The 11,461-nt window shown below is 37.0% G+C and overlaps 1 protein-coding gene, 1 long non-coding RNA gene and 1 pseudogene across 3 annotated transcripts; 2 read left to right on the top strand and 1 right to left on the bottom strand.

Annotated features, from left to right (window-relative positions):
- Positions 1-527: 527 nt before the first annotated feature.
- LOC114762943 (arogenate dehydratase/prephenate dehydratase 1, chloroplastic-like) lies at positions 528-6,006 on the top strand. 2 transcript variants are annotated; one of them, XM_028952541.1, is made up of 11 exons: positions 528-1,029; positions 2,058-2,125; positions 2,202-2,294; positions 2,484-2,687; positions 3,082-3,162; positions 3,261-3,356; positions 3,951-4,028; positions 4,110-4,199; positions 4,304-4,371; positions 4,988-5,069; positions 5,470-6,006. In XM_028952541.1, exons 1-11 carry the CDS (start codon positions 819-821, stop codon positions 5,524-5,526), a joined length of 1,128 nt encoding a protein of 375 aa, XP_028808374.1. In that variant the 5' UTR covers positions 528-818; the 3' UTR covers positions 5,527-6,006. The 2 variants fall into 2 exon arrangements, with proteins under 2 accessions (XP_028808374.1, XP_028808375.1); XM_028952542.1 differs by having other exon boundaries at positions 531-1,029; positions 2,487-2,687.
- Positions 6,007-7,595: 1,589 nt separating this feature from the next.
- On the top strand, positions 7,596-9,983 carry LOC114762944 (uncharacterized). The gene is made up of 2 exons (XR_003742292.1): positions 7,596-7,793; positions 9,246-9,983. It is a non-coding gene; the product is annotated as an uncharacterized LOC114762944 (long non-coding RNA).
- Positions 9,984-10,442: 459 nt separating this feature from the next.
- Positions 10,443-11,397, bottom strand: LOC114762937 (aquaporin SIP1-1-like; annotated as a pseudogene).
- Between the last annotated feature and the right edge of the window lie 64 nt (positions 11,398-11,461).

Below are 11,461 nucleotides of genomic sequence, written 5' to 3'. Positions count from 1 at the left end.
AACTTACCTAACTTTCTTACTCTAATCAAATTAGTTAAATGAGTCTTATATTTAGGATCAGATGGGTACTTTTTTCGTTGGCCCGAAGCTAATAAACTATACTTAGTGCCTGGAAATATATATTTTTTTTCAACGAATCTTTTGAGGGCGAGACACATTACCTTGATAGAGAGTAACGATGATGTGAAATAGCAGCATCTCCACTAAATGTAGTCTGGAAAGAGCAATTTTTTGCAACAAAAATTACCAATTTAGATACTAGTTTTTTTTGTAAATTTTTTTGCATTGGCCCTCTTCTTATTAATTACTGCCGTTCTCATTAATAATACTGAGCAAACTTTTTGACCCAAAAAAAAAAAGATGAACAAACATGTCTATAGAGATAACGATGAAATTTTTTTAAAAAAAAGTCATAAAAATAACACAAAATTAAAATGAGAAAGTCCGTTACCAAACACGCCCAAGCAAGAAAGCAACCGAGCTTCAAACGATAAGCCGCCACGTGACCACGTCGACTGATTCAAAGCAGCGGGAATGCAGCGTGTGTCATCTCAAGACATCATCAGAGTACGACTTTCAGGCAAGTCGGGATTTTTCCTCATGAATATTCACCCATTTGAGCAGTTACTCCTCTCCCAAAAGTCATTGCCCCTTGGACGGACGTCAACGATTCAACTGCGCAGGTCGTCTTCAATCCAGCACTAGCTTTGAGGATAGCAAAAGATTCTGTCATCTAGTTTTTTGTTGGGGTCTCGGAATTACAAGGGGACTTCCGCTAATACTCTCAGTTTCGACTCGATCCCGTTACTCTCTATACTATGGCTGTGAAATCTTATCTTATGCCTGGGTCTACAAATTCTCAAGTTGGCTGGCATAATTTATTGGCTAAACATCCCGGAACTGCATTGAACTGGGGGAGTAGACAGAAAAGGGTCGGCAGTTGGGGAAATAAGGTGATTGTGCGGATGGTTGATCAGACGAGCCATGATATGCCCAAGGGATTGTCGAAAGATTTAAGCTCGCTTCCAAGTGTGTTATCTCGTCTTTTATCATTTTATTTTATTGTGATACATTCTAGTACATAATTCCCCTAAAAATGAAGTCAACGTGCATAAATACTGCGCATTTGACTTATATCATTCCTGTCACTAGTCCATGGTTGTATATTTCTGACCTACTGATCGACCTTGGCATTGCCCGTTTATAGAATTGTCTTGAAGTGGACTGACTACTTCATGCATGAATGGTTATTTGTGGGGGAGGAAAAAATAAAGGGTGGGGGTGGTATCAGCTGCCAAGATAGGTACTACATTTTTTGGCCATCAGATGTGTACTGATTATCGAGCCTGAGGTGACTGGAGTTTATGGACACTCTTCCCCGTCATGGAAAAGAACTATTGACCTCTCTCGTGGAGTGCCGTAGTAAACAAATCGCCTTTGCATGTGAAAGCATGGTATAGGAACTTGATTAATCTGCTAGGTGAAAGAGTTTATAAAATAATTTTCTTTCCTTCCTGTTCTATTTAGTGCTTATTCTAAGTGCAAAGTAGGCTGATGATTTGCAGGAAGAAGGCTTCACAATGTGTTTTAGGGACTAGGGAGCAGATCACTAATGTTAATGTCAGATTTAGAGAATTTTTTTCTTCCTCAGAGAACCAGAAATTCATGAGCATGGAACCTTTTCATTTTCCAATATAATTATGGAACTTGTTGATTGAATATTACTTCTAAATATCATCAAATATAGATTAAGAATAACGTCTCCCAAATTGAGTGAATGCCTGACATATCCGTACTCTGCTATACTCTTCATGAAATGAGTTTCTTGTTTTTCATTATGGTCACTCCCTTGAATTCTGTGGGACATCGTTTAAAATCTTTTTTCGGGTGTCTTGAAAAGAAGTTCATCAACTCTTTTTTAAGCAGTCCTGCACTGTTGCATTGTCATCTTATTAAATTATCAATTTTTGTCATGTGTTTCATTTATGTATTCTGTCACGAGTTTTAATTTCAGATTTCATGATTTGATCTCTGTTTTGTTTGAACACTTGTTGCAGAACCATTGTCTGTATCTGATATTTTGGCTGCTTCTGATAATGGTGCAGAAGTTCGAATATCATTCAAGGTATGATGTTTGTGATGATAGCCATTGTATTTAATGTACTACTTGTAATTCCTTATTGTTTGGGTTACTGAACTAGGGGGTACCAGGTTCATACAGCGAGGATGCAGCAGTCAAAGCCTACCCTAACTGTGAGACAGTTCCATGTGGTGATTTTGAAGCTGCTTTTAAGGTTTGATTTAAGTTCAATCTTTAAATCTCTGGAATCCAGTAAAAGAAACTGGATAAATCTCAACCAGCACACCTTTTTTTCCTTCAAGCAATTAAGGGCTTCAATATCTTTTTGATAACTTTCTCAAGTAATACGTGTTACCATCCTGACCCTTTTTACCCAACCATCAATAATAGAAAAATTGTTTAGCAGGCTGTTGAACTATGGTTGGCCGACAAAGTTATCATTCCCATTGAAAATACTTCAGGGGGAAGCCTCCATCGAAACTATGATTTACTTCTTCGCCATAGGCTGCACATTGTTGGTGAGGTGCAGCTGGCTATTAATTTCTGCCTTCTAGCTCTGCCTGGAGTCAGAGCAGAGTACTTAGAACGTGTTCTAAGCCATCCCCAGGTCAGGCTAATTGTGGCTCTTTTTTCTGCCCTTTCTGATATGTGGTTGTGTCAATTTTTCTTCTTCTTCCTTTTTTTTTTTTTGGCTGCAGGCTTATTTAAGTCTCATTGCATCTAAATCTGAGCAAAAGAATAAAAATTGGTATTCTATTTTGAAAATTATGAAGTTGACTTTGTTTTCTTGGAAATTATAAAGTGTCAAACTGGTCAAAGTTTTTGCCTGAAACTTAGTGATTGCTGTAAGTATAACAGAAGGCATGATGTTTACTTCTCCCAAATTTGACTATTTAACTCAGTCAATGGTGGGACTGAAGATGTGGACTATTTATTTGTAAGACACAAAAATCTGTAGTAGTTGCAAGATAGCTGTTAACAACTGTGATTCTTGTTTGCAGGCACTTGATCTTAGTGATGCCTTCCTTACTAAATTAAATGTTGCTAGGGAAGGTGTTGATGATACTGCTAGTGCTGCTGAGGTAGTTCCTCCATGCATCTTGGTTGATTCTTGAGTTTCTGAACATCTCAGTGACAAATAATTCATTTTTTCTGTTACTTAATGCTCTCTTGTCATCAGTATGTAGCTTCAAATGGCCTGTACAAAGCTGGTGTGATTGCAAGTCGTCGGGCTGCAGAAATCTATGGGCTTAATGTACTTGCAGAAAGAATCCAAGTAAAATCCCTTACCAGAAACAACATATCTTTAATTGATATGTTCTCATTACCTTTTGCCTGATTGCCAGCAGTTATCCATTTGTTTATTAGTCAATGCATCTATTATTCCGATGCTTGATGATGATAAAAAATTGAAAGTTAAACAACTAAGCATTGAAATTTGAAGGATCGCAATCTAGATGCTTGATTTTGTTAATGTGCACTGGTTCAAATGATGGTTAAAATAGTTCCTGTCTTATGATCACGTTACTCTTAACATTGAAGAAGCGAGAGAAAATATATTGTGTATCCATGTTGATGGTTTTTAGGTGAGATACAATCACTAGTTGTATGGACCTGCAAAGCATTTTTCGTTAGACAATTCTTAAGTCTCTATAAATTGATTAAAACCTGTCAGCTTTTGCGCACAATCAGCCTGCTGTAACGCATGACACCAGTTGAAGAATTGTTCAACAAGATAAAAAGTTAATCAGTACCAAAAAACCATATACGGTTAGAATGGAATAATGCATCAGGCATGTCCTTGTTATCCATTGTCATAAATTCTTACTTGATGAGCTGTTTAATAATATATATAGTGCATCTTGAACAGGATGATCCTGAAATTATCAGTCGTTATCTAATTCTTGCGAGGGATCCAATAATATCAAGAGCTGATAAGCCGTTTAAGGTAAATATTCCTTTAACCTGTCACTATAATCTTTATTTTCTTACAAAATCCCTGGAATCAAACATCATCTATTAATTTCAGACAAGTATAGTGTTTAGTTTGGACGAGGGTCCTGGGGTATTGTTTAAGGCATTGGCAGTGTTCGCGTTGAGGGACATCAATTTGAGTAAGGTAATGTTCTGAAGGGGGGAAAAAAAAACTTTCCTTCACTTAGGCTACCTCGTTACATTACAAGTTTTTACAATGTTTAATGAATATTTGACTTATGAACTCAGATTGAAAGTCGACCACAAAGAAATCGACCATTAAGAGTGGTTGATGACTCCAACACTGGAACTGCGAAGTGAGTAATATTTTTGAGTTCTGTATCTTGCACATCATTTTGTTGCATATTAATTGGCTGCTTCTGTCTTGTTTTCCATTGTTTCTGGGTGAGAGGGGTTATTATGTTGTGCCTTGGGTAAGAAAGGAAGGGATAGCTGAGGTGAGTTGCTTAGGAAGAAAAGAGACCTGTCTTGGCCATCATGATTGTTATGCTGCCTATACTGTCTTTTGTGCGACAATGGGATGGAGATTGAATGCTTTCTTTCCAGTCTCTAGCGGGAAAAATTGGAGAAGGTGATGAATTGGTGAAACTGAAGAAATGTTTTTTTTTTCTTTTGAAAAAAAAAATGGTAAAATGCAGATTAGATAAAAAGGTTATAGAAAAAGGCTTCCTTCAGATTTGCGCCATGTAAAGTGACATTGGAGGCTATTCACATGGATTTTTAAATGAACTTCGTATGCAACATTTTTTTTTTTTTGGTGGTGCCCTATGCAAAAGCAAATAATGCAAGATTTTTATTTCTATATGTCCCCATGCTATTTTTGAGGTTGAAGGCACTCTTGCATTTTTTATTTATTTACTTTTTTGTTACTAATTCAAATATTTTGATAACATGTGATGTTTTCTGATTCAGGTATTTTGACTACCTTTTCTATATTGATTTTGAGGCTTCTATGGCAGAGCCCCGGGCACAAACTGCTCTAGGACATCTGCAGGTATGGTAGTAGTTATTTTCTTTTTTCCTGACCAAAATTGAATTGAAGTTATGCTTTTTGTTCGTAATCTCTGATTAGACATTCCTTGTGGAAAAGCTGAGTGAGACTTTTGGGTGCTTTCCTATACTTAAGCGTTTGAGTTTGACCCGGCCTTCATTGCTCCACCATAACTTTGCTTGGCAGTCTACAAATTATCCTCTCATCTGCCTATGATAAAGGGTTCATGCTTTGTCTACAATGATGTTTTGCTTTCTTGGGCAGCTTGTCTTGTCTGATACCATGCATCCTCCATTCATACGAATATTATGGTCAAAAAACAAAAGTCATACAAATAATTATCAGTCCTTCGATTTGCTTGTGGTGACTTCTGAGTGCCCTATTTTGAAAAACATCCCTGCAGGAATTCGCCACATTCATTCGAGTTCTGGGCTGCTATCCTATGGATGCAACCACATAGCTGCATCTAGTTGAAGAACTTTCCGTTGATGCCGTCATGCTTAAGCCAGACTGAAAGAGGGTCTTTGGAGGGAACTTGCTGGCTAGATTGTAAGATGGCAATGGTTGATCAGACTTCAAGATATCATGAGATGCAACTAAATTCTGATAGAAAATCTGAAGATGATCTTCTTGAGGATGATCAGAGGTAGAAGAATTAAGCCATACTAGAGTGAGGATCTGATATGCATTGTTTTGTGTATAATGCAGGAACTAAAGTAGGGTTTGAATTTCAAGTTAGTTCATGCTAAACCGAGCCACAAATAAGACAAGGGGAAAAATACACCTGATGCATAGTTTCGTACTCCGGTTACTTTACTCAATAAATACATGCGTAGCCTGCGATTTTGATTGATACCAAAGACAGACTGTTTGATATGCAAAATATCATGTTTAGAAAGGAGTGAATTTATGAATAAAATTGTATTTGTGTCTTTATTTGAAAAACAACTCGGTAGGCCGTGTTTAACTGTGTATTAGAGCTGAGGGACCAAGTGTACTATTATTCGTGTCTTGTGACTTGAATGGCTTGAGCACGAGTTTTATATTTTATATTGATAAAAATGTATATTATTTGCTAAGAGTGACAAGGGTAATTTATTTTTCTTAGTGTTGCAAAATTATTTCTCATTATACAATAATGAAAATAAATTATTTTAAAATTATGTTGGCAAAAGATGGAACAAAGACGGAACCTTCAAAATCATTATACTACCTCCGGTCCTTAATATAAGATCCCGTTTGACTTTTTGTTTGGTCCTAATTATAAGATCCCAATCTATTTTTTCTTTCATATTTATGCATTTTTTTCCAAGATAGTCCTTCTAGTAATGATAGTTCTAGCCAATACACTTAATTAGCAAGGATATTTTAGGAATGACAACACTTATTTATTACAAATAACTAACTTAACTTACTTTCTTAATCTCCTCAAATAAGTCAATTGGGTCTTATAATTAGGACCGGAGGTAGTATTATTTTATTATTTATTGGCATGATTATTCATGAATATTTTCCAATTTATGTGTATCTACACATGAATTAAGGCTGGCTAATATGATGATTAAAAAAAAGGCCGGTTAATCCAAAAATGATTGACGAGAATTATAAAACCCGGGACTGTTGAAGGCGGTGGTTATGCTTTTACAATTTCCCTGTTGTGATTAATTTCTTTTGGAAAAGAAATATTTGTGAATAGATACTTTATTGCAACCAGAAATAAAGTATATATTCTTTTTTTTTTTTAGCATTGAATATATCCTTTATTTGAACATGGAAAAAAAAAAAAAAAGAATGTTATACTCTCCATCTTTAATATAGGATCTAATGAAGAAGTTGATGCTAGTCTAATATATAAAATATATTTCACATGTTTATAAATTTTTTTCAAATTAACTTTATTGATATTTCTCTAACAATAATCAAGTACGAGAAGAAAGAAATAAATTAAAAAAGATGTTTAAAATACTAATTTAATTAACATTTTTAATATACCCAGATCAATTAATTGAGTAAAAAAAAAAAGGGGGAGTACTTTATTGTTAGTTGCATCAAATTGATCCCTGATGTAGAAAAGCGTGACCTTGTGAGGATATTTTATCACATTTCAGCATTTTTATTTTGAGTAGTCTTAAAATCAACTTAACTTCTTTTATTGTCATGCTTCGAATGAGATCACATGAAGAAGTGTTTGTTACTTTGTTAAAAGTCCAACTTTTCCCCTTTACCAAGGGGTTTTATTCCTCCCAGTTGAGCCCCTAGAAACCACAAGAGTGATCTAACATACTATAAAATGGGATATCGAATCCCCACACTAATAAACAAATCAAATTCGGACAGCTCTTTGCTTAGTGAAGGGAAACATTACAAAAGATGAATCGATACACTCGTGTTTGGCTTTTTCTCTGAAAAAGTTTGTGCCATGCTGAGTAATACCAAGCCTTTTTTACCCATGGGGAAGTCCGGGAACCATGTTCTATAATATTACTTCCTACGCTGATGCCATGTCCAGATTCAATGAATGCGATGACTTTACGCCTTTCGCCTTTTCGTAGTTCCCCGATCATATCATTATTATTATGCTCTCAGCTTACCTGTGACAGAGGGAAAGAGTAGCAAGATACGGACCCAACCTTCATGTAAACTTGTTTTCTTCTGCTCCTTCACCCACTTCATCTTCAACCTATGTGATCAATGGTGCGTGTCCCTCTGCGTAGCTCTGATTTGTGGGTAATATGCTTCTTCTTCTTCTTCCTCTTCTTATTTGGCCGTGAAGGTACTAAGCTTCATTCATACATGTATCTGGGTTTCTCTTAAACCCAGTACAAAAAAGCTTCCTTTTCCATGATCTCTTCCGATCTGGTACAAAGTAAAGATTTTTTTTTTTTAATACTCACATTCCTTGCTTTGTGCCTGCTTTTTGCTCATATTATGCTCTATGGAGACTCTTCAGAGAGTGAGTATTTCCCAAAGTCACAGAAACTGTGATTCCAAAGTAATGATCAGTGAGTTTGTTTTGAATTGATCTGTTCATGTCGGTCATTTAGGACTTTATGCAGACATTTTTTTTAAGATTAGAGATTACCGCAACAGATCAATCAGATGTGATATTCCCTGAAGATTTCGGACATGACCCATTCAAACAAGAGAGTCAATCTGATCTTTCAGTGCTTTTATCCGAATATTGTTCGTCATATGCCAAATCCAAAAAATTGAAAGGTTTATTGAATTGGTTTATGGATAGCTCTTCCTCCTCTCTTTTCTTTCCATATCCTATTTTTCACCGTTTGTTAAGGGGCAAAAATGATAAACTAGACGTCTTTTGAATCCCGATTTGGTTGGTAACAGGGAGATTTCTTAATTAAAATGCTTCAACATCTGTCGGCATTAGCCAAGATATATGGTCTCAAATTCTTAAGCTCATTGGTGGTGGTGGATTTTGTGTACGGAAAGAGATTTGACTGAATGTTACTTTCATGGATGAAGTCTTGAAAGTTTGATTAAGTATCATTACTTTTTAATGAGATTAATTATCATTAATTTAGCCTGAGGGATAACATTCTGCAAACTGAGTCAGCTGTATATAAATAATATGAGAAGTTAAATTTTGGAAGACAAGAGAACAAACCCAATTATTTTGCTTATAGAAAAGGCCTTTCCAATTATTTTAGGCCACCTGGATAACATATCAATATATTATTCACAGATTGCATCTTCGGCTGCAGCGCGGAGGCTTTATGAACTATTGGTCTTTTGTATAACTTATTTAAAGTTGTACTAAACCAGCAATTATCACCTGACTATAAAACATTTTAAAACTTGTCATGCCCACTATGAATTGGAATATTTAATATTTTAGTCTACAGAATCTACACATTGAAAATGAGGTTTGGTTCTTAATGGAAATCAGTGTATATTGACTTGGCATGACTTCTTAGTGCTTTTTCTGTGATTATTTATTAGTACTTAAAAAAAAAAAACTAAACTAAACTGAGGGCGAGGTGGAAGATTTTTTAAACTATTTCTTAAGTTCTTAGGCGGAATAAAGATACGTAGATGTATTTTTTAAGCGGTCAATTTCAAAAGCAATTTTTACAATATCTGATTCAGATATTTGCTCAATATAAATGTACTACTAGTGTTACTGACGCTGCCCCTTAATTATATATGGGTTCATTGCAGTGAAGATGAAGATGCAACTCTGATCAGAAAATGGTACCATGGAGGGCTTTTAAGTTCCCATATCAGCTCTTCCTGCAAGCACTAAACGAGGATTTCTGGAGGTTGCTCACTCTTACTCATGAATATGTCATAATTGCATTGCCGTTCACACACCAGACAGGTCCTTCCTTGGCATCTTGGGATGGAGTTAAAATCAGAAAATTTTATGTTGAGCAAGGTCAGAGTTGATACAAGTAATAATGAACTGGCATCTTCAGAACATGGGAGCTTCCTCTCGCACAAGACTTTTTGTCCCAGATATGATTTAGAGCCACTGAATATTACTCTGAGAAATGAGATTTTACTGACGGCGTTTACAGAAACTCCTCGATGATAATGGTGAAAGCAATTTGCAACCTCCTGCGTAAAACCAGGGTCACAAGCTACTAGCAGAATCTGAAGCAACTCGGTAGCTGATACCTATTGAGTGTGCTTCATGAAGATCGTACGTTCTCTACTATGAGAGAGTTCCCCTTGGCAACTTCAAAACCTGTCTTTGAATTTATTGTTGGAAGACAGTGAAACTAAATTTTATTTTTAGCGTTAAGTCAGACACAGTTTTATGTCCTTTCAAAATAGTATTGCTGATAGTTTTCCTCCTTTCACTTTAAAGCAGAATGTAATAAATTCAAGTTTATGGGACTGAACTGTAAGAGCTCAATTGCTCGGTTCACGTGATAAGTAATTTTTCTTAGTTTCACGTTTCTTCATTTCCACCCTCCATGATTCAACCAGCACAATTTCCAGAAAGCCACATCCTCGCGTTAGCCCGTACAATACAACCATGGGATTACCCAATGGATTGTGTTAAGTTTCTGAGAGACCCTGTAATCTGATATATCCTCGGGGGCTTCTCTTGCCACTACACTTGCTTAGGGGGTGTTTGGCAAAACCAAAACCTAGGTTTCAGAATCACTTTTCCGCAAAACGAAGTAACTTCCTCCACATATTTACTTCGTAATCCATAAAAACACTTCTGAAACCATGGTTTGGTTTCTATCCAAACACCCCCTTAGAGATGATAATTTTAAGCGCTTAATTATAAATCTAGAGCGGACCACTGTATATAGGATTATAGGAAAAATTCTTTAAGGGCCACATTATTACACTCTTCTCCAACCAATCCGTTCATTTTCACCCTCAACTATACCCACAAATCCATACATGACATGTCATTAATCAGAGCATTCGACAAAGGAAGCTCAAATTCAGTATTGGAATGTCTGCATAGCAATGGCACGCGAGTGGAGAAACAATCCCAAACTACCTCTTAGTAACGAGGAAAAAGAAAATGAAGGGGAAGGTCTTATTTACGAGCATAAACACTTTAAAAACCACAAGCTTGTCCAAATTGTACCATTCAGGCTTTCTTCTGCTTGGCCGGTGACGTAAAAAGAAATCGATAGACGGAAGCAGCCAGAGCAGCCCCAATGAAAGGACACATCCAATAAACATAAAACTGCTCCCAAGTGTTGTGCCTATTATTGATGTAAGCCCATCCAAATGCATTAGCTGGGTTCATTGAAGGTCCTGTGTACGCAGAACCAGGAGTAACAAGAGAGACAGTGGTCACAGAAACAAAATACACCTTCAAAAGAGGGTTCTTAGGACCTTTAAGAAAAATAAGAAGAATAGCCAAGTTGAGTGCAAAAGTCAGCGCGCCCTCTGCCATGGCCCCAGTATGCAAATCCACCTTCAAGTAAGGACCTTTAAGCATGGATTTTACTGGGTGGGGATCAGGTGCATGTGATTTGTACTGGGTGGGGATCAGTGCAGAATAGCATGAGCTCCGGCGACACCACCTGCTGCCTGAGCAGGAAATCGGACGGCCCATGGAGATCAGAGAGGAGTCGGGTCGGAGGCCGGCGGCATAAAAGGAGACGGTGGTGGAGGGGTTGGAAGCTAGCGCCGCGAGGATTTCTGCCGATGAGACTGATAGTGAAGACGAGAATGGGGTGGAGATGACGGTGGTGATGAAGAGGCCTGCCAGTGAAGAGAAGGGTGGAGGTTAAGGAAGGAGGCGACTTCGGAAGTGAGGATTCTGAGTTGGGACGCTAAAAACCCAGATTGAGGTTAGAATGGCGTCTCCTATTGCTGACTTTACCAACCCCATTCTTCCTCTTCTTCAGAGAAGCAGTGGCAATGGCCTTTTTTTTTTTTTGGCCAAAAGTGGCAAT

The sequence above is a fragment of the Neltuma alba genome, unplaced genomic scaffold (assembly GCF_004799145.2).
Source record: "Neltuma alba isolate B1F8T4 unplaced genomic scaffold, ASM479914v2 tig00011248_pilon, whole genome shotgun sequence".
NCBI lineage: Eukaryota > Viridiplantae > Streptophyta > Magnoliopsida > Fabales > Fabaceae > Neltuma > Neltuma alba.
The sequence above is the reverse complement of the archived record's forward strand: the minus strand, read 5'-3'. Positions and strand labels throughout refer to the sequence as shown.